General features: G+C 45.3%; 2 protein-coding genes across 2 annotated transcripts in view; one reads left to right on the top strand and one right to left on the bottom strand.

Moving 5' to 3' along the window:
• GLUD1 (glutamate dehydrogenase 1) overlaps positions 1-10,290 on the bottom strand; it is a 45,288-nt gene extending 34,998 nt beyond the window's left edge. Inside the window, exon 1 of the mRNA XM_060241057.1 lies at positions 9,858-10,290. Within this exon, the coding sequence (XP_060097040.1) occupies positions 9,858-10,290 (433 nt within the window). The remainder of the gene's footprint in view (positions 1-9,857) is intronic.
• A 211-nt stretch (positions 10,291-10,501) lies between these two features.
• SHLD2 (shieldin complex subunit 2) overlaps positions 10,502-23,738 on the top strand; it is a 78,939-nt gene continuing 65,702 nt past the window's right edge. Inside the window, exon 1 of the mRNA XM_060241054.1 lies at positions 10,502-10,777. The gene's annotated coding sequence lies outside the window, so the exon portion shown is untranslated. The remainder of the gene's footprint in view (positions 10,778-23,738) is intronic.

Below are 23,738 nucleotides of genomic sequence, written 5' to 3'. Positions count from 1 at the left end.
TGTTCATTCATATGATGAACAAGAGCAGCTGTGGTTTCCCGTTCAGCACCGCCCATACGCACGCGCAGTCAGACCTGAGAGGGCTCCTGGAGAAGGACTCATCACTGGATTTTCACATGTTCTCAAGTATTATATAAAATGTATTCATACTTTCATTCTTCAAATTGCTCAGAATCTGCAGTTCCCATGCCCTATCTTATGATGATTTATATATATATATATATATATATATATATATATATATATATATATATATATATATATATATATATATATATATATATATATATATGAAGCTTCATATGAACATATGAAGCTGCCTTAAACTGAACCAGACCCTTGGTCCATCAAAGTCAGTGTTGTCTACTCAGACTGGCAGGGCTCTCCAGGGTCTCAAGCTGAGGACTCTTTTTAGTTGGAGATGCTGGGGATTGAACCTGGGACTTTCTGCTTACCACTTACTGCTTAACAGATGCTCTACCACTGAGCCACTGTCCCTCCCCTTTCATTCTCTCCTCTATGAAGAGGATAATTCCTATAAATGGTGAATGCCAAGTTTTAGAGAAGCAGTATGCAGGCCAAAGCAATTGAATGGGGAAAGACATCACAATGTTTGCTAAGTTAATGAATACTTTATAGTAAAAAAAAAACCCTATTAATTGAGAATGAAAACCAGGTTCCAGTTTTCTCTGAAAAACCTGTAGTGTTTTCCGTGGTTGCCATGAGTCGGTCGCAACTCGACAGCACGGTTTACCTTTAGTATTTTCCAGAAGTAGGTGCTTGAAAAGATAAACACTGCACTTCCTGTGTTTCACACTTTGCAACCTGCCAGGAAAAACAGCACCCCCAATTTAAATAAAATAACTGACTTACCTAGCAGCCAAAGAGAATTCTATTTCTACAGTGAGTGAGGGCAAATGGTTTTCAGGCTTGAAAACAGAGTTCAGAGTTTTACCCTTCATACATGAGTCTATGAGACTCATGTATGAAGGGTAAAAATGAAACGCAGTACACCATCAACAGAAGTTTCACCCCAAAAGTAAGAAAGCTTTTTTAACATTCCACTTATCAGAACACATTAATTAACGCTGATGGGCAAGCATTTCTTCCTCTGTGGGGAAAAAAAAAATTAACTGCTCTAACCATGGACTGGTAAGGTACACACCATTGTGACTACTGTTCCCTTAACTATGGTTAATATTGAATCCACTGTTCTACACAGAGATCAGAATCCTATCTATATTGCCTGATTCAAGCCTGACATTAACAGCAACATGGTTAGGAACTGTACATAAAGCCATTATTTTGCTTGGAAACTTGGGTCAGTCACACACAGCCTGACCTGCTTCTCAGGGCTTTTGTGAGAGTAAAATGGATGAGAGAACAATCGAAGCTGCTCTGGGCCTCCATTAGAGCAAAAGGTGGAGTATAAAATGAAGTAAATTAAATCACACTCAGTTCAAATCTTCTCTTAATCAGGAAACTCTTCACTTCAACATGCCTACCAGAAATATTACTTTAACACACCTATCTCACAGGCAGTGTTCCCTTTAAACCAAGCTAGTGTGAGCTAGCTCACCGTTTTTTTTACCTCTGGCTCACACATTTTTGTCTTAGCTCAGGAAAAATAGCCCCAGAACAAACTAATTCATGCAGTGGCTCACAACTTTAGCCTCTAGCTCACATATTTTTTGTCTTTGCTCAGGAAAAATGGCCCAAAGCAATTTATGCAGACACTCACAACTTTAGCCTCTGGCTCACACATTTTTGTCTTAGCTCAGGAAAAATGGGTCCAGAGCAAACTAATTCATGCAGTAGCTCACAACTTTAAAACTAATTAATGCAGTAGCTCACAACTTTAATGCCAGGAGCTCATGAAGTAGAATTTTTGCTCACAAGACTCCACAGCTTAGAGGGAATATTGCTTACAGGGTGCCACACCAATAATCAAGAAAATATTTAAAGTACACTGAGTCCCCTTGAAGTGCTACATATATGCTAAGATAAGATAATGCTTGGGATAACACCCTTAACGTTATCTTAGAGCATTTGCTTTGCATGCAGAAGCATCTACAATTAAATTGAAGCAGCAAGGCTGTGAAAAGCCACTGACTGCATAAAGTATGGGCAAATACTGTATGGGCAATTATATAGTAAGTCTGAAAGAATTCAAACATGTTGAGAAATGAAGTATAAGAATTCAAGAACCATGATCTGATGAACAACTTAATGAACCTAAAGCCTTAAAAATACCCACCACTTTGACCTTTCGCCTTTAATCTCAGAAGCATTAAACTCATCCTGGTAAACAGCAGGTCTTATCTTTCAGCTGAGTAGTTGTTCCATCCGAGATTAATGATTTCTTCCAGCTACGCTGAATACAAACAGGCAAAGTCAAATTTTATTTACTGTGTGTGCATTTACTTAAAGCTCAAATGTTTACCCTATTCTACCCACTCCAAAGGCTCAGGATGCATTTCAAAAACCAAACATACAAGTGGGGTCCAAGTCCCGTTATCTCAAATACAGCCTGCTTTAAGTTAACAATGTCCTAACAAGCTTTATCAACACCATTTAGTAACAATTCCTAACTTTAACATCTTTTGGCACACAGAACTGCTATTTGGACACAGCAACGAAGTCACTACATGCCTGCCCAATTTTATGATTCGAGAGCTTGCATCTGTTCCAACGTAGAGACTCCTGCTTCTTCAAGTGTTACTAAGGCAAGCCTTGACAAGCAAGCATTTCAGCCAGGATGTGAACAACAGTCTTGATCCAAAACAGCCATGAAGACTATGGACATACTGGGGACTACAGGTAAAAAACCTTTAGTTTGCACTTCAAAGCAGTTTGTCAAGGGGATGAGGCGTTCAAAGAAGCTGGGCAGAACTTCACTGGATATGTGCCGAAAATACCTCTCTGGGTCCCAGCCTTATCTTGTAGTACCAAGAGGTCATTTCAGGGATTCGGGCAAATTCTCCCTTAGGGTGAGCAGATGCCTCCACTTTTCAAGGAATCAGCCAGAAGTACCTCACTGTTGCTGTGTCTGCATCAAAAGCCCAATGTTGGAGACAGGGCTGCTCTAGTGTACTTAAACTGTCACATACTACACTGTTACGAAGCAACAGGTTAAGACAGGTTAAAACGGATAAAAGGAAGTACTTCTTCACCCAAAGGGTGATTAACATGTGGAATTCACTGCCACAGGAGGTGGTGGCGGCCACAAGTATAGCCACCTTCAAGAGGGGTTTAGATAAAAATATGGAGCACAGGTCCATCAGTGGCTATTAGCCACAGTGTGTGTGTATATATAAAATTTTTGCCACTGTGTGACGCAGAATGCTGGACTGGATGGGCCGTTGGCCTGATCCAACATGGCTTCTCTTATGTTCTTAACACAGCATTGAAGAGAAACAGAGGTGATCAGTCCTAACTATGCTATTGGACAGACAGGCCCACAGCCCTTCTCGCAGCAGTTCATGAATACCCTAAAAGTCTTATGGGCTGTGCTTCTTGTATCAAACATACATTAAACTTTTTTTTTAAAAGTAACTCTATAGTCTAGTATAAATGAACTAAGCAATAAACTAAGGAGAAAAAAGAGGAAGATAGATAACGGCAAAAGGAAAGGATGAAGTGGGGTAAAATTAAGACACATATTTACTTCATTTGTTCCCCATCTTTACCCTAAATTGGGACCCAAGCCAGTTTATGTCATTCTCCTTTCCTCCATTTTATCCAAAACCTTGTGAAGTATGCTAGGCTGAGAGAGTGTGACTGGCCCAAGGTGACTCAATGAACTTCCACGGCATGTGGGGATCTGAACCTGGATCTCCCAGAAATTAGGCTGATATGAGCAGGGGTTTTTTTTTTTGTTTTTTTTTGTGAGGGTACTCATCACTACTCGGTACTTGCATCTTTTTTCAGAGCTTTCCCAAGTCCTGTTTGTTCCTTGTGCACTGGCCCATTTCACTCAGTCAGAGCGGGGTGGGGAGACCCTCAGGAACACCCTATTGAGGATCTGCAGAGGGAAGGGGGGAATTGGTGGAAATCAGTGCAATCTTCTGTATGAGTACTGGTGGTTTTATCCTCACACAAAAAGCGCTGGTTATGATACTGATACTCCCTAAGTAAACTTGAGCGACTCACTCTCTATTCTAAAAAGAAACGCAAGCCCAGCATATACCATCTGAGTTTCTTGGGATAAATGAGCTAATATCAACAGCAATCACAACAAATCCATACAAAGTACACAATCTCAATTCTTTTGTAGTTATTTTGCCCCTCCTACCATTCATCAGTCTGTGCAGAGAACGCTGGTTGGTGCATATCTCAATCAAAAATGATCTAACAACTTTTGAGACAGAAAACAAAATATTTAGGGCTGAGCTAATCAAAAAGAAAACTGCGACAGATGTAGGGATGGTGAGGTTCTGGCATCATGTTGGGAAACACACATTAAGCCACCAGAACCCAAGTTCCACTCAAGACCACTTGTCTTTTTACCCAAGACTACTTGGCTTTAAAGTGATTTTATACTGCCACCCTAAACTTCTAAGCCCATTAGCCTCAACCTAGAAGGTTTATCATTTTTCATAGTCTGCCTTTCTCACAGAACTCAAGGAAGATTCCACATAGTGAGTCAGTAGAATCAACACAATGGGACACTCAATAAACAATGCACTAGGATTGTAGAAGTCAAGAACCAACCAGAAATCTAAAAGATACAACCAAAGCGTAGCATAAGTATTATCAGGACGTATTAAGCAGTGCAAAAATTACATAACAGGATCCTCACTATCATAGGTACAGTACAGATGCAGTCCCTAATCACTTAGTTTGTAAACCATTTTGTATCACAGATTCAGGTGGGCAGCCATGTTGGTCTAAAGAAACAGAACAATGTATGAGTCCATTGGCACCTTTAAGTGTGTGCGCACATGAAAGCTCATACAGGTGCCACTGGACTCACATTTTGTACACTGCAACTCTGCTCAGATCTGAAAAGTTAGATCCTCAGCTGCTAGGCTTGAAATAAGGACTACATCAGCCAACTGACAATATGACAAAGTGCTGTACTGGTAATTCAAGAGATGCCATACAATAGCTTTTTATCAGTGTTCCAATGCTACAAGAACTACCGTATCAGGGAGACAGGAGACTGCCAGCAGCAAGACAGAGAAACAGTTCAATTTACACAGTACTAGCTACAAGCAAAGAACAGCTGCAAGCCAACATCATGCCTCTGGGTAGTTTAGCTTCATCATGAAGTTTGATCACTGCAAAACAAGTCAGTCCCCATTCCAGAGGAACTCTGCTATTTTAAACAGTATCTTTCAGACAATCAAGACAACTACTTTTATTACAAGGCTCGTCAAGGATGGTTTTGTTAACATATAAATATTTCAGTATTTCACTTCAGTGTAGATCCAGATAGGTAGCTGTGTTGGTCTGAACAGCAATAGAACAAAGTTAGGGTCCAGCGTGCATGCTCATACTTTGAATAAAACTTTGTTGGTCATAAAGGCACCACTGGACTCTAACTTTGTTCTATCACTTCAGCATGTTAGTTTGGTGTAGTGGTTAAGTGTGCGGACTCTTATCTGGGAGAACCGGGTTTGATTCCACACTCCTCCACTTGCAGCTGCTGGAATGGCCTTGGTCAGCCATAGCTCTCACAAGAGTTGTCCTTGAAAGGGCAGCTGCTGGGAGAAGCTCTTTCAGCCCCACCCACCTCACAGGGTGTCTGTTGTGGGGGAAGAAGATAAAGAAGACTGTAAGCCGCTCTGAGACTCTGATTCAGAGAGGAGAAGGACGAGATATAAATCTATGGTCTTCTTTTTTAATTGAATAACTGTGCTTCTTTGGTTAGTGCCACTAACTTTAGATCATAACTTTGGGATACCTAGCAGATGCTTATATCAGAGACTGATTCAGAACTTGGAGACAAAGAAAGAAAAGAGATGGCTTGAAGGAACAGAAACTTACCAAGTCACTGACTTCAGCAATTGCTATCAGAGAAAAAAATGTCATACCATTTTGCAATCCTAGCTTTAGAGCATAGCCTTGGGATATCAAGCAGCTCTTCTGCTTATATCAGAGACTGATTCAACATTTGGAGGCACAGAAATTAGCAAAGAAAGAAAAAAGTGGCTTGAAGGAACAGAAACTTACTAAATCACTGACTTCAGCAATTGCTACCTCTTTAAAAAGTTTTGAAACAGTTTGTGCACCACTGATATGAGCCAAACTTTTCCAACCTTCACAAAAGGTTTTTTGCTGCAGCACAATTCAAACAGGAAGTACTTCAGTGTGGGCTGCAGCTGAATATTTTACAACTGTTGCAGAAAACTTGGGAATGGGATAAGAGAAAGATGGGAACTGCTCCTTCATTCAGAGGACAAGAATGGTTTGCATTGTGTGATTGCTGAGACCAAGGAATTTTGCAACTGTACAGGACAAGCAACACCTTGGAAGGGACATTTCTAAATTTCCTACTGCTTTTGCAGGGATCGTCCTTAAGCAAGCGTGGGCTGCCAAATGCAAGATATGAGTCACAGAGTGACTGCACATTTCTCTTCATTTGCGCCTTTCCCCCATTCTTCTTAAAGTACCTCGGGGGGGCATGAGGGTAAGTATAACCCTACCTTACACTCTTTGTGTGAATTCTCACTTTTCTAAGATCTGTGCAGAGGCACAAATCTGAATGCCTTTACAGGAAACTGTTTGGAAATGCAGTATAGTTTTCCTGCTGAGAACTACTGGACTGCAATTGTATGCATGTTTTCCTGGCAATAAACCCACTGAATACAAGCAGAACTTACTTTTGCGTTAACATGCAAACTGAGCTCTACTCTGCTGCCTGTTCTATGTGCTCAAATGTGGGACATAATGCACTGAAGTACCTAATGTTGAATCCCTAAAGGGTTATTGAACACGCTGCTTCCCTGCAAAGGCTATAAATGCTGCTTCTGATTGCAAGGAAGAAGAACATCTGGTCGTTAAGCCACACTCACAGTAATTCCACAACTTCTACAATACTTAACACTACCGAACACTGCTTGTGTAAATGCAGTCTCTTCAGCTGGTCTACATAGCTGTTTTTAAACATGAAGCCAAAGCTGGTCAACTTGAAGACACCTCAGTATGCAGGTCCTGTGAACACTGTGCCATTCATTCAGAGCAGCTTTGCATATTAGTACACTCCATTTTTGGCAAATGTTTCAGTATACAATTAATAGCAACCTTCAAGCACTCACAAATCTAGCTACACATACCAAAGTTAACTGAAATAGTCAGCATACATAAACTACACAACACTGAAAGTATTTATATATATTCATAGCATGTTGAGTCAAAAAGTGACAACTTATGTCACTGGGAAATCTGCAGACAACTGAAACAAACATACATTGGAGAAACCATATTCCATTTTCCTGTTTGGAAATAATGGCAGTAGGTGCAATACCTACCCTAACAGAGTAACTCTATGACACAGGACTGTATCTAGCATAAGACACTGCCCAAGTTCTGCATGCAAATGGCTTTTGTGCACAGCAGTACACTAGTATCACTTGCAAACAGAGCTACCAGTATTTTTCCTGGCTAGCAATTCATGCCTTAAACAGCAGTCTGTTAAAGAAATTCAGCATGTATCTTAATCTCTATGCCAAGAACAACATCAGCTACAGGCTGGTTTACAAGTACCACTGTTCTGCGAATACTGTATCAAGGAATGATTTCCATATGGGGAGTTTTACAAACCAAAGACGGGGACAAAACGTTTTATTTCATGAGAGAGCCATTGCAGTATGGTGGATAAAATGCTGGCTCAGGAAAACACAGAACTCATCAAGTAATCTTGAACCTGCCCTAAGCCTAACCTCCCTCACAAGGTGATTGTGAAGCTACAAACACCACAGAGTGAATAAACACAACATGCACTACTATCATTGCATAAAAAGGTAAAAGTAGTCCCCTGTGCAAGCACCAGTTATTTCCGACTCTGGGGTGACTCCCAACACAGCCAGCTCATACAGCTGAGTCATCAACCATACAGCCAAATGAAACAATACATGAAGCTGTCTTCACAGTCCAGTGGCCTACGAAGGCCAGTACTGTCTACTGTGCCCCAGACTGAGGTCTTTCCCATCATCTACTACCTCACCCTGTAAATGCGGATTGAACCAGATGTTCCTCCACTGAGCCACTCCTCCAGATGTACATGAAGCAGAATTGGGAGCCAGTATGGTTTAGTGATTAAGACTGTCACACTAGTATCTGGGAGACCTGGGGTTCGAATCCCCACTCTGCCATGGAAGCTTACTGGATGACCTTGAGCCACTCACTCTCAGCCAAACCTACCGCACAGGGTTGCTGTGAGGATAAAATGGACAGCAGGACAACATAAGTCACGTTGGGTCCCCACTGGGGAGAAAAGTGGGGTACAAATGAATTAAATAAAAATCCTATGCTCAGAAGCCAGGTCCATTGGATTCAACAGGGCTTACACCCAAGCACACTGATACAGGCCTGAAACTCTCATCTGTCATCACTGCTCAAGACAATGGCAGTGAGACTGACATCCCCTGCACACACCAGAAAAAGGAAACAAACAAGTACAGCCACACCCACACTCCCAAAGAGCAGTTTATCCTGGCGCTGGAAAACACCATCAAGCCGCAGCCAATTTATCGTGACCCCATAGGGTTTTCAATGCAAGAGGCATTCAGAACTGGGCTGCCATTGCCTGCCTCTGTGTAACAACCCAGGCGTTCCTTGGTGGTCTCCCATGTGAGTACTAACCAGGGCTGAACTTCCGAGATCTGACAAGATCAGGCTAGGCAGAGCCATCCAGGTCGGGGCAGGGACAGAGGTGGTTTGCCATTGCCTGGCTTTGCATAGCAACCCTAAACTTCCTTGGTGGGCTCCCATAAAAGTACTAACCAGGGTCAGCTCCGCTTCACATCTGATATCAGCCTAGCCTGGGCCATTCAGGTCAGTTTATCCTAGCAGTATATTTTAGTGTTATCATTTTCTGCTGTACTACTGTTTGACAAAGCCGCCGCCAAGACTGGCTTCAGGCAAAGGGAAAACAATGCAAAGTTGAAAGATCAAGACGGATACCGGATACCCGTATTCATCTGCCCGCAGCAGCAGAGAAGAGTAGGAGTACCTTAAAAAGTAACAGAATTCGCAGCAGGTTATGAGCTGTCATGAGTCACCACTCACTTCAGAGACGTAACTCACCAAAGCTCCTACCCTGCCACAAATTCTGGGCACTTTCGTAGGCGCTAAATAATGCAGCTTCGATCCACTTCAGCGATTCCGCCATTTCACCTAGTAAAAAGGTACAAGTAGTCGTCCCCTGTGCAGATTTTTTACGGGTGGTTTGCCATTGTCTTTCCCAGTCATCTACTCTTTCCTCCCCAGCAAGCCTAGTACTTATTTTACCAGCCTCAGAAGGATGGAAGGCCGAGCCAACCCTGAGCCGGCGACCTAAACCCAGCTTCTGCCGGGATCGAACTCCGATCACGAGCGGCGTTCCCTCTAAGCTGAGTTAGCGTGAGCTAGCTCACAGATTTTTTTATCTTCCAGCTCACACATTTCAGTCTTCGCTCAGGAAGGATGTCCCCAGAACGCACAAATCTGTGCAGCAGCTCACCACTTTAACGCCAGGAGCTCACAAAGGAGAAACTTTGCTCACAAGGCTGTGCAGCTGAGAGGGAACACTGGCCGTGAGCAGAGAGCTGAAGACCGCAGCTGCAAAGTGCATTGAAAGCGCATTATTTAGCGGGTGCGAAAGATGGGATCCTGCGGAAGGGATCCTGCGGGCGGCCTGCGCTGCGGCTCACCTCCCTTGCAGGGGGTGCGGTGCTGGCTGTGCTGGGCCCGGTAGCCGTCGATGACCTCCCACTCGCCGTTGTCGCGCTTGATGGGGAAGGAGACGCTGAGCACGTGGTTGCAGGGCTTGATGATGCGCAGGATGCCGCGGACGCGGTGGCGCTTCTCCTCGGCGCTCTCGCGGGTGCGCAGCCCTTCCACCAGCTTGTCCTCCACGATGCCGGCGCCGCGGTCGAAGAAGCCCTCCACCATCTTGAAGAAGTTGGGGTCGTCCTCCTTCTCGACGGCCTGGCTGTAGCGCCGCGGGGGGCCGCCGCAGGGCCTCCTCCCGGGCCCGTTCCCGGCCAGCAGAGCGGCCGCCGAGCAGGGCTCCCCGCCGCTGAGGGACGACGACGAGGCGGCGGCGCGGGCGGGCGCCCGGAGCTCCCCCAAACAGCGGTACATGGCGGCGGCGGCGGCGGTTACCTCAGCGGGACGGGGAGAAGCCGAGCTCTGTCGCTGGGGAGGGAGGGAGGAGACGCTGAAGGGCGTCGACGCGGCAGGGAGGAGGAGGGAAGGAGGGAAAGGCCGGTGCCCGCGCGGCCCAATGGCACGGAGACGCGGGCAGGCCGACCCCCGGCGCTGCCTTTAAATGGCCCTCGCGGGGAGGGCGGGAAGCGGCGGCGCTCCCGAGACCGCCTTCTTGCCATTGCGCAGGCGCCTCCCTCCTTAACGGCTTCTTGTTGTTTTTTCCCCCCCTCGCGCTTTCTCTCGCCTCACTTCTTCTTCTTCTTTTTTTTTACAAGTGCGCAGGCGCCAAAAGGGGGTGTGGCGAGGGGAGGCGGAAGGGAGATTCCTGATTGGACGAGCCGTTCGGCCGCGGGGCTTCCCTGCGGTGTCGGAGCGCGCGGGGCGACCGTTGCCGTCCTTCCCCGTCCCCTTCCCCCACCAGGTAGGTACGTTGGTCGAATTGCCAGGTGTCCCTGGGGGATGAGGGGGTAGCGTTGCCAGCTCCAGGCTGGGGAGCTCCTGGAGATTTGGGGATGGAGCCTGGGGAGGATTGGGACCTCAGCGCCCATGCTCCAAAGCAGGGGTGGCCAAACTGTGGCTCGGGAGCCACGTGTGGCGCTTTCATACATATTGTGTTTCCCCATCGCCCCATTAGCCAGCTTGGAGAAGGCATTTGTCTCTTTCAATCACTTCTCCAAGCCAAGCTAGCCAGCAGCTTGGAGAATGCATTTAAAGTTAAAGTTGCTTTCTTTCCATCTCTCTTCCCATTATTTTTCCTTCCTCCCTCCCTACATCCGATGTTCATGTTTTGCAGCTCTCAAACAGCTGACGTTTATTCTATATGGCTCTTACGTTATTAGCCAGCTTGGAGAAGGCATTTGTCTCTTTCAATCACTTCTCCAAGCCAGAGGATGGCTCGGCGAATGCATTTTTAAGTTGCTTTTTTCCCACCTCTCCCCATCTATTTTTCTTTCCTCCCTCCTGTCTTGCAGCTTTCAAACGCCTGACATTCATCTTCGTGGCCTCTGCAGTCCCACAAGTTTGGCCCACCCCTATGCTAGGTCAAGCAATAGGTTACTCGCGAGTAGATCTTGACGAGCGGCAGCCTTCTGGTTTAAGCTGTACCACCTCTAAATAGGCTCTCTCTGTTTAGGAAGGAAATCGACAAGATAAGTCAGGGCTTTGCCACGACTTACCGTACTTGGGAAGCGAGTTTGAACCCTGAAACAGCTGGGGTCGTCCTGTGCAGCTATGGAGAAGCTCCAGGCTACGCACATACATAAGATTAAGCACTCTAGCATCAGTCTCGTTGGGTCAGATTTTTGTAATCCTCAGCAACTATTGGAGGAACTATTAAAGCCCCAATCTTTGTTCTACTGTTTCATACCGACACGGCTGCCCACTTGGACCGATCAGGAATGGTTATGGACTGATTCCACTTATTTTCCTACATGTGTTTTTAGCAGAATGTCTGATGGTGTGGGCATCCGACAACTTTTGTTCACCGCATTATTAGAATTAGCCGCATAGAATGTATTTGATTTCGTATGAAACGATTGTTTCCTGCATTCTCAATGATTGCAAGTGACTGAGAGTGAAATGATTGTTTCACCTGCACTCACAAGGTTTAACTGAGGTATGCAGTACAGACAAAAGTGATATGTTTGTTGGCATCTGTTGTAAAAATGCATGGGACTGTACTAAATAGACATATTTCCTTATGATAAGCAAGATTTGTGTAACAATGCTGCAAGATTCCAGAGGACCTTAATTTTCCTTACTCTCTAGCTATTGATCTTGTAACTTACTATGTATCTTTTTGTAAAAATGATCCAACTGGAATAGCTGATCATGTTGTTCAAATGTGCAAGATCATGATGTCTGGCAAGACTTCTTCAGTGTTCTTTGAAAACACATCACACTGCAGATTTAAGCTTATTTAATTGTCATAATCTCTTGAAGGAAAAGTAAGGATCTCTGAAATTTGTAAGCCAACATGATCCCCAGGATTCCGTGAGAAGAGCCATGATAATTACTTAGCTCCAGATTGTCTGATGTTCAGACAAGCACTACATAGCCTCATACTACAAGAGAATAATATTACTAGCTTACGCACAAAGAAATCTTTGGCCCTATACTGTTTATGTTGGTTCCCCCATAAATACCAATAGATTCCTTCATAAATAGCAAAAGAAACAGTATGCAGATTGCCCAAGCTTGGAATTTATGTAATTTACTGTTATTGGTTCCATTTTGCATACGGAGAACTGAATTTGAGAAACAGTGATTGGTCCAAGACTGCAGAATGAATGTATGTCAGAGGTGGTTTTAGATCTCTAGAACTGTACATGACTCTGTGCCCAGTTATTCTGCATTAACCTTCATATTATTGTCAGAAGGACCTGTTATAGAGCAGGAGTTCTCAACGTAGTGCCCATGGGCACCGTGGCACCTGCTGGCAACTTTCCTGATACCTGCCAAGTGCTTTTAGAAAGTAGGAGGGGCTGGAGGGAGGACATTTGCCCAGCTGGACTTCTGATTGGCTGTGCAGATGAAAAGGTATCCTGTTAAATGGAGCTTCTGCCTGAAATGTCAATTTTTACTATTAGAGTTATGTGTAAGCTTACTTCCTTACCTTTTGTGGTCCTCTGTGGCAGCCATTTTTTGATTGGCTCCACCTCCTGTGGCAGCCATATTGTGATTGTGCCCATAACCCTGTGTTAAAATTTCTAAGGTACCCGCAGGTTCAAAAAGTCATGGGACCCCTAATATAGACGATGTGCAGATTCTACCACACCATAGTAAAAGCATTGTTAAAATCCTTAATACTGACTTTTTACAGATTTCAGTGTCCTTGCTACAGCTGCTATGCACATGATGTACCAGGTAGATTTGCAATGAACCATGCACTGCTTTATAGCGTACATGGAATGTGTTGGTCAGAATAAACTGGCTGCCTACACCCTGTACTCCCTGACTGCATCTTCTCTTCTGTGGCCTTATGGCCACCTGGAGAGGTGATGTTTACTAGAATCCTGATTCTTCCAGTCCTTGAAACTATGCACTGTGGTATTGCAACATCCAGAGTTTACAGGGCTAGAAACAAAGCAGAAAGAACAGTGTGCATATAGGTGAATGAATGACTGTGGGGGGGGGATAGACACCTTTCTCAATTGATTTCAGCAAAAGCATCAAAAATATACACACACACACACACACCTTTATTGGCATAAGGCAGCAAAAATACGTTTTACAGCAAGTGTAGGCTAAATGGTAAGCATCTTTGAGCATGAGGCTGTAGCATATGTGCCATAGCCATTCATTCCAAATGCAGGCACTGATGTCTTTTAGCAGAAAGAAAAGTAACAGTTTTCTGTACTTTCCTTGAACAATATACTTTAGGGTACGGAGAATTTGCAGTAGGTTTGTCTCATTTAAGAAGAGCCCCGTGGTGCAGAGTGTTAAAGCTGCAGTACTGCAGTCCTAAGCTCTGCTCACGACCTGAGTTCGATCCCCGGTGGAAGCTGGGTTTTCAGGTAGCCAGCTCGAGGTTGACTCAGCCTTCCATCTTTCCGAGGTTGGTAAAATGGGTACCCAGCTTGCTAGGGGGAAAGTGTAGATGACTGGGGAAGGCAGTGGCAAACCACCCCGTAAATAGTCTGCCATGAAAATGCTGTGAAAGTAACGTCACCCCAGAGTCGGAAACAACTGGTGCTTGCACAGGGGACCTTTCCTTTTTCCTGTCTCATCTAAAGAAAACAAAAAACTTGACGTGGGGGTGGGGCTATGGCTCAGTGGTAGAGGATCTGCTTTGTATGCAGAAGGTCCCAGGATCAATTCCTGGTGTATTCAGTTAAAAGTATCAGGCACTAGGCAATGTGAAAGACCTCTGCTTGACCTCTGGAGTCCTACTGTCAGTCAGAGTGGACAAAACTGACCTCAAGGGACCCGTGGCCTGGCTCAGTCTAAGGCAACTCCGTGTGTCCAGCTTGAATCACATTGCACTGAATAGATCAAGCAACCATCACACAGATTAAAAAAACCCTCTATTGTGGCAGGTACTTATCTGTACATTGGGGGAACCAGAATATGGTCGTTTCAGGTCAAGCAAGCTGTAGCAGTTTGAAATGTAGTTGAGTCCCTGCTCTGTTTTCAAAGGCCGCCATTCAAATGATTTGATGGTTTGGTTTTGTTATAGTGAAGGACTTCCTTGGAATTGTCTGATTATGCCTGGATTTACTTTCTTTATGTGGAATTCAACAAATGAAGCAAGATTTGAGTAGAATGAAAAAGTAGGTAGCTGTCTTGGTCAATACCAAAATCCCAAACCAAAATCCTAGTCAAAAGAAGAGTTCATTTTATATCCCACCCATCACTAACTGAAGGAATCTTTGAGGGGCTTACTACCATCTTCCCTTCCTTTCCTCTCCCCACAACAAGCACCCTGTGGGGTAGGTAGAGCTGAGAGGGCTCTGAGAGAGCTGTGACTGACCATAGCATTTGTGGGCAAGAAAAGAGCTAAACTCTCAGCCAGTTGTCTTTCAAGTAGGCTCAAGTCCTCCAAGCTAGACTGGCAACGAAACTTAATGTGAATTGCATGGGTTTTGCACACTTGCAAAAAGCACTGGAGCATGTACAGACTTCTGCTTGCATAGCAGTTTCAGCCCAGCTCCTCAGGATCAGTATGTCTGAAGTAATGTTTTGTTCTGCAATACCCAAAGCAAGAATATGTTCATGAAACCTGGACTGATTTCTCACTAGCGTTGCTCCGTCCCCAGGGCTTCCGTTTTCCCTGGTGCAAGCCATCAATTTCCTACCTATTGTTCTGTAGGTGCATTTTGACACGGGGCTCCCTCCAGTACTCCTCGCAGCTTTGTGATGCTGTCTTTTAAGGATAAAGAAACTGTGAGGGGAATTGGAAGGAGCCATGTGTCAAAAGGCACCTGTGGAGCAACTGGTGGGAAACTGATCACTTGTGCTGGGAAAAACAGAAGGCTCGGGGCAGAGGAATGCTAGTGAGAAATTGCTAACAGAGTATTTCTTTCATTCATGGCCATAAGACTGTAAAAGGCCATAATTACCATAGCTAGGCCACTAAATGATTTCTCATCCCCTTGAAGGATGGTCAGTCTCTAGATGGGGCCTGGAGTACTCCAGGAATTACAGTTGATCTCCAGACTGCATGCATCGCTTCCTGTGAAGAAAATGGAGGATGGACTCTTTGGTATTATACCCCTCTGAGGTCCCTTCCCACCAAAACTTTACCCTTTCAGGGCTCTACTCCCATTTTCCAGGAATTTCCCACCCTGGAGCTGGCAACGTATTTAAGGTCCAGTGGGGATATAACAGAGTGACTATTGTGGTTTGCAGTGTTGCCAGTTTGCGCGTGTGGATACCCCAGTCCCTACCATGTCTTAACATTTTACTGGCATGAATATGGTTTGTAAGGCTACTTGGAACTTCATTTGGGAAGAGCAGTTGTGGTTAGTTTTAACTAGGGATGGGCATGAACCGGTTCATAAACTAAAGTTAATTGTGAATTTTGGCTGGTTCATGGTTTGCAACGTGAGTTTGTGGCAGGTCAACCAGCACGAACTTTCGACAGACTTTTCAGCTGTTTGTGGTGGTTCATGAACAGATACATTTCCAAAGACTGTCTCCGCTGAAATGTTTACAAAACTTCAGAACAACCAGGGGGGTGGAACTTGGAGGGCATGTAGAGGAGGATTGGAGGAGATCCCTTGCCACTTCGATGTCTCTGGCATGGATATGATCTATTCTGTGTACCCCTGAACATGTGATTGCCACTGAATTTTGACAGGTGCAGGTTTAGGAGGTTCAGGAGTTTATAGAACATATTCCAGCTGACTCTCCTCTACCTGCCCTCCAAGTTTGTGAGAATTGGTTGCAGGGTCCACGTTATAGCCCACTTTCCTTCTTTTGGGGGCTGTAACTCAGATCCCATAAATCCAATCCTCACCTGACGGTGGAAAGGTTGAGAAGAATCAACCAGAGATCATCTGCGAGTTTGGTGTCACTAGTACTCCAGGAGGTGGGCGGGGGGGGTGTGTCTTCTACTGGGTCACAAACTGAACTGATTTGTTTGGTAGCTTAAAATTTGTAAGTTTGTAGTTCATGAACTGGGCATGCCATGAACCAAAATGCATTTTCCTGGTTCATGCCTCTCCCCAATTTTAACCTTGTCTGCGCTGGTGCCACTGGTATTGTAAATCTTAATTAAGGTAAAACATGAACAGCATTTGGAATTTGCATGTGAGAATGTTGGAAAGTGATTGAAGCCTCACCTCTACAAACTGTGTTCTCTAAGCTGCCATATTATATTGGTGTTTGATCTGGATATGCATTTCAGATTTGAATGTTTTGGCCTGAACTGGACCTCTTCACACCAGGGGTTGCTTAGGGGCAGTTGTTGTATATCAGAACCTTACTGGGGCACTTCGTTCCACATAGCACATTAGAAGCTGGAGTCTTTATTTCTCCTGTTTTGCCACTACAGCTTGTTGTCGGTCTCTGGAGGACCTACTACCAGGTACCAAATACTCAGTAGGAGATGTAGGTCTCAGCGGTGACCCTGCCAGAATCTGTAGCAATAGAGTTAAAAATGAGAAATTGTGCATCAAGCTTGAACATACATGGAATACATTTTCCTCACCGACTGACACGGACAGTGCCTTCTGCTCCAAGTGCATTTGGAAATAGAGGACAGGTCTTCCCAGTTTGAGCACTTAGGGGTGACACTAGAACTCAATGGAAACAAAGAATCAACCGGTTCAGTTTTCTGCCCCTTACCATAGATCCAAGCTGCTCTGGGAGCGTGTTACCAAATGTAAAGTAGGAGGATATCTGTCTTGAGTACTGTAACTTGAAACAAATATTGAAGTTTACTTAAACTACGGCTTTTTCTTAGCCCAGCAGGAACTCATCTGCATATTAGGCCACACCCCCTGATGTCAGCATTGTTTCACACAGAGCTTTTTTCCTGTAGAAAAAGTCCAGCAAGAACTCATTTGCATATTAGGCCACACCCCTTGATGCCAAGCCAGCCAGAACTGCGTTCCTGCTCAAATAAAGCCCTAAGTTAAACTACTGGTTATTCTGTGTCAAAATAGATTCATACCCTTCGAAACTCCAGAGAAATGTTTGCAGTTTGAATGGAAGATAAGAACTCTTGGAATACAATTTGCCATAGTTTCCTTTTTAGAACTGAGGCCAAAACTGGGGTTCTTTCATTCAGGAAGAGGGGATAATCTTGTTTACTGTGATGGCACAGCTGGTTGCTGCAAGAGTAACTGCTAAGCTCCATAAGCTTCAAGAATTCATTTTCTTTCATGCTGCTTGCGTACAAGAGCATCGATCTACTTAGTGTTCGTACCACTAAGTATGCTGATGGTACATGGATCCATCTGTTCCTCCCCCCCTCAGATTTGTTCTCCTGTCATTAATTTGTCTGTAGTAACTTTGTCAAGGTGGTGCATGGTTCAGATTAAACTACTGTCCAATTGTTCCTGTTTGTGCTTTTAATTTAATAATGGAAGAGGTTCCATTTGTTTCTTTTTTTCGAAGCTGTTTAATGCAACTTTTAAAAGACCTTTTGACAATAAGCAGATCTGTAATGTAGTTTTAAAGGAAACGTCATTCCCTCTGCAGTAAAAAAACCAAAAGTTTCTTGAGTAAAAACTGGCAAAGTGCCTGTAATTTTATAAAGAGAGCCAGTTTGGTGTAGTGGTTAAGTGTGTGGACTCTTATCTGGCAGAACTGGGTTCGATTCCCCACTCCTCCACTTGCACCTGCTGGAATGACCTTGGGTCAGCCATAGCTCTGGCAGAGGTTGTCCTTGAAAGGGCAGCTGCTGTGAGAGCCCTCTCCAGCCCCACCCTCCTCACAGGGTGTCTGTTGTGGGGGAGGAAAGTAAAGGAGATTGTGAGCCGCTCTGAGACTCTTCGGAGTGGAGGGCGGGATATAAATCCAATATCTTCATCTACCTCACAGGGTGTCTGTTGTGGGGGAGGAAGGTAAAGGAGATTGTGAGCCGCTCTGAGACTCTTCGGAGTGGAGGGCGGGATATAAATCCAGTAAGGGAAGGCAGAAAGGGATCTGTAGATTCCAGGGATCTCTTGTGATCACTGTTCCTTCTAAGCTGAATTAGTGTGAGCTTGCTCAGTTTTTTAACTTCCGGCTCACACATTTTTGTTTTAGCTCAGAAAAAATGGCTCTAGCTAGAACAAATTAATTTATGTATTAGCTCGCAACTGTAATGCCAGAAGCTCACGAAGTAGAATTTTTGCTTGCAAGAGTCAACAGCTTAGTGAGTATTGCTTGTGACCTACAGTGGGGGGACACACATGACATTTTCATTGGAGGCTCAGGAGGGCATTCTTGCCCTTATTGCCGTAGCTTCAGTGCTTTAGTTTTCCTTATTGGGGTACATTTCAGCCACTCTCCCATTCAAAGTAAAAGAATGCTCTTAAAGATACCACTGGGGCAGCAAGGACACAATTTTCTGTATGTTCTGGAGACCCCAGTTTGTACAGCAGGCTTTGGACTTCCTTGCCCACCATCTTGTGAGAAATGAGGAGCACTGTGGCATGGAGGGGCAGCTGGGGGTTTGAGGCCCTTTAAGGGTCTGAGGTTCAAGATAACCCATGGCCAGAGTGTGGCTGGAACGCTGTCAGCTAGGGAGAGGGTGGCTATTGGGAGGCTGGGATGGTGCACACAGATGGAGAAGAGGCAGGGACTGTCCACAGCTGCCGCCCCAAAGCCAAGGGAGGAAAGAAAGCAACTTTAAATGCACTCTCCAAGCTGCCAGCTGGCTTGGTTTGGAGAGGGATTTAAAGAAATAAATGCCTTCTCCAAGCAGGCCGACAGGAAGGTGGGGGCTTCAGGAGCCACACAATAGTTGTGAAAGAGCCACATGTGGCTCCCGAGCCACAGTTTAGCCACCCCTGGGCTAGAGAGCCAAGGAACACTCATACGTGGATCAGAATACTTGAGAGCACTTCATAGTCACAGTCTGATGATGTTAATCTGTGCTTTAGAGTTCATGCTCTGGGGAGGTTGATTGGAAGCTCAGGGAAGTAGCCAAGACACCCCCATGCTAGCCTCATTGCAGATTTGGCATGTATATGATTGTGAGCTGCATCCTGTAATGGGACCAGTGTAGTGTTTTACTAATGTAATCTTGTGTTTAGTGTTTGATATTATACGTATGCTAGATTGCGGTAGATTTATAGAATCACAGAGTTGGAAGGGGCCATAGAGGCCATCTAGTCCAACCCCCTGCTCAATGCAGGATCAACCTAGAGCATCCCTGACAAGTGTTTTTCCAGCAGCTGCTTAAAGACCCCTCCCTAGCTAGCTGATCCCGACTGGCATTGTATCCTTTGCTTTTTTAAAAAAAGTACAAATTAATAACTGTATTCGGGTTTATTTTGGTCTGAACAGAAAAGCGTGTGACACAAAGAAGTTTTAAAATGGTGGGCAGTATATTGCCACACCATTTGTGGAGGGGATACTTCGCCCTTGTACTTCATTGCGGCAGCTCTTTCTAACCCTTGGAGGCATCAGTCCCAGGTTTGTGGGACGCGCATGAAGGAACAACCATTGGGGGGGGGGACACAGCGAGGGAGGGCAAGTTGTTGAAACTGGGCCTCCTTCCTGTTCCTCAACAGAGAGCCAGTTTGGCGTAGTAGTAAAGTGTGTGGACTCTTACTGGGAGAACTGGGTTTGATTCCGCACTCCACTTACAGCTGCTGGAGTGGTCTTGGGTCAGCCATAGTTCCGGCAGAGGTTGTCCTTGAAAGGGCAGCTGCTGTGAGAGTCCTCTCAGTCCCACCCACCTCACAGGGTGTCTGTTGTGGGGGGAGAAGATGTAGGAGATTGTAAGTCGCTCTGAGTCTCCGATTCAGAGAGAAGGGCGGGGCATAAATCTGCAATTCTTCTTCTTCTCAAGTGCGGCTCTGCTGAGGGGAGGGGCAATTTCATCCTCTTTTCTCTCCATGCACCAACTCACTGATGCTCACAGCCGTTCCCTTTGTTGATTCTGCGGCCCCAGAAGCAATCTTTTGGGGCATTGAAGAACACTACAGCAACAAACGGGAACAGAGGAAAACTCCTTGTGCCTTCCACGTACGGATAGTTGCCCAAAATGCGATGACTTTGGACTAAATGCATAGCAATCAGTGTGCTTTTCTTGGACCACATTCCAGAATGCCACTTGGTTTATCTGTGCTAGAACATGTGAAATGTGTTTGCTGAATGCTGTGGCCTTCGTAACAGCACAAATCTGCTGTTGCTTTCCCCCCCGTAAAGTACCTGTTGTTTCTTTTGCAGTGTGAGAAAATAGCAAAACGGATGGAAATTCAATTCAGTTGCCGCGTTGGCATTTCTGACGCGTGCTGACTTCCTGTGCCGTGCTAGATGCCATTTGACCAACGCTTTTTAAAATTTGCAAGGGAGCCTGAAAAGGAAACCGTTTACGCAAAGCCAGGCAAGTAAATGGAAAGCATTCTTTTGACTTTAAAAGAACTGCGAATCAGGCCCGTAGCCAGGATTTTAAAAGTCAGGGGCTTTGTAAAAAGCTAGCGGGTACCCCTTCCCATCCACTGTAGGGCTTGCCACTTCTCAGAAGCTTTCTGGGGCAGCGGCAAAAGCTGGAGGCTCTGAAAGTGGCCAAGTCGAGGCACTCGAAAACTTTGGAGCCAAGAAGGGACTGTACCTGTCGTGTAACCAGGGGGGTTTCCTTCCACCTCCTTCTCCCCCATCATGGTACTTTGCAGCCAGCAGCTCCATCTGTCCCCACCCCCTCCCTGGCTTCCTCCACCTTCCACTCCTCTACCTCCCTCCTCTCTGCCTGCTGCTTTTGCTACTCATCTCTTGCAGCTCTGCCTGCTGCTGATGCCACTTTGCCAGCTCAGCCATGGCAAGAAAAAAGAAAAAGCAGACTGTGCCCAAGAGGGCTCCATGGAAGTTACGGGGCCCCACCTGGAAGTCAAGGAACAATGAAGAAGAAGAATTGCAGATTTATACCCCACCCTTCTCTCTGAATCAGAGACTCAGAGCAGCTTCCAATCTCCTATATCTTCTCCCCCCACAACAGACACGCTGTGAGGTGGGTGGGGCTGAGAGCAGCTGCCCTTTCAAGGACAACCTCTGCCGGAACTATGGCTGACCCAAGGCCATTCCAGCAGCTGCAAGTGGAGGAGTGGGGAATCGAACCCGGTTCTCCCAGATAAGAGTCCACACACTTAACCACTACACAAACTGGCTCTCCCTGTGGCCGCCACAGGCCCCCCTGTGGCTATGGGCTTGCTGTGAATCATGCCACCTCTGCGGCAGTTGACAAGGTTGTGCTGCCTTATACTGAATCAGACCCTTGGTTAGGGTTGCCACGTTGTACCCTGAAGCCAGTGGGGGGATCCTGGACCTTTTCCAGTATCTTCTTTGTGGCATGATGGTGTCATTCAGCTGGCCAGTGATGGGGAAACACCCTCCAAAAGCAGGGGTTTCCCTGCCCCTGAGCAAGGGCCTGGTAAACCTACCCTTGGTCCACTAAGTTCAGTCTATTCAGTCTTGGTCAGTCTATTCAGACTGACAGCAACTCTCGGAGGTCTTTCACACCACCTTATCCATTGAGCTGGAGATGCCAGAGATCTTCTGCATTCCGAGCCGTGGCCCCTGCCCATGTGGTCGTGAGACGTGACCAGTGGGTCGTTGTGATGAATTAAAGCAGGGGTGTCAAACTCATTTGTTATGAGGACCAGATCGGACTTGTCGGGTTGGGCCATGTTGGGCCGGGCCATATGTGTACGTATTTAAGATTAGATAGCAGAGATATAAACTTTATAAAGGGCACAGACACACATAATGAAAGTTTAAAAAAAAAAAAAGCTTAAAACATTAGCACTCATTGGTCTTAAAAGTGCTTTCTTTGTATTTCTCCAATGGGATCCCCAAGGAAGGAGCTTCAGCCAATGGAGAAAATAGAGGTTTTGCTCTGTAGCTTCTGTGCAGTTGAGCAAGCCTTGCAAAGCAAGCTGTGATGCAGAAGGAAGCAAGAGGGAGGGAGAAGGAAGCAGATGACAGCCAGTTGCTCAGGGGCCTGATAGGAGCCCTCTGGGGGCCTTATTCGGCCCTTGGGCCAGATGTTTGACACCCCTGCATTAAAGTGACATCTCAAGTGAACACCATAAAGCGAATGATCCTAACTTACTGAAATTTATCCTTTCTAAGCATTCAAATCCACGTACAAGAATACATAAAACTCAGTAATCGCTAATTAAAAAGTATATTTTCAGCAGAATACCATAATTTGTTTCTGCCCGGTTTCATTCAAAAATTTTAAAGGATCCTTATTTGAGCAAGAGCTATGAATTGTATTTTATTTTTCTGCCTGAAAGTTACGCGGGACTAAAGTCTGAGTGGCTCCTTTTGGAGTTCAGTGGCATTTGATCGAGGAGTAGCACGAGAGCCCAATATCAGCAGCTGCAAATCAGTTTCCTTCCTGGCTTGAACGATCGGCAGAACTGTTTATATAAACAAGGAACATTTTGTTTAAACTGTGACCCTTTAACTTTCTGATTAGCATGCAATTAGTTGAGTTCTTTGTATTTATAGTGGAAATAGTGCTTTTGAAATTTTCAGCAGTTTGATTTTGTGAATACAAGAAGAGCCCTGCTGGATCAGACCAGTAGTCCACTTCGTCCAGCGTCCTGTTTCACACAGGGGCCAACCAGCTCTCCTGGAGGACCAGCAGACAGGGCATAAAGACCAAGGCCCTCCCTTGATGCTGCCTCCTAGCACAGGTATTCAGTGGTCTACTGCCTGCATATGTTGGGGTTTCTTTTTAATTACTATGCCTGGTAGCCACTGATGGACTTCTCCATGGAGCTGTCTAATCTCATTGTAAAGCCATAGCTATCACTCCACAATGTAATTACTCATAAAATAAGAATAAAATAAGAATAAAAAAGTCTTTTGGTGTTGGAGGGGAGTTTTACAGACACCATGAACCTCCAAAAAGGGTTCCAGATGAAATCAAGCCCGAACTCTCTCTAGAAGCTAAAATGACTAAACGAGGCTATCATACATTGGTCCCATTATGAGAAGACAAGACTCGCTGGAAAAAATAAGAATGCTGTGAAAAGATGGAGGCAGCAGAAAAAGAGGAAGACCCAACATGAGATGGATTGATTCAATCAAGGAAGCCATGGCCCTCGGTCTGCAAGACCTAACAAGGCAGTTAAAGATAGGCCGTTTTGGAGATCATTAATTCGTAGGGTTGCCATAAGTTGGAAGCAACTTGATGGCACTTAGCACGCATGCATGTGCACACACATACACACAGACTCTTTGTTAGAGTGACAGAGATAGTACTTTCCCCATGA

Source organism: Heteronotia binoei, chromosome 6, assembly GCF_032191835.1.
Source record: "Heteronotia binoei isolate CCM8104 ecotype False Entrance Well chromosome 6, APGP_CSIRO_Hbin_v1, whole genome shotgun sequence".
Classification (NCBI taxonomy): Eukaryota; Metazoa; Chordata; class Lepidosauria; order Squamata; family Gekkonidae; genus Heteronotia; species Heteronotia binoei.
Note: the sequence above shows the minus strand (reverse complement) of the source record. Positions and strands in the feature narration are given on the sequence as shown.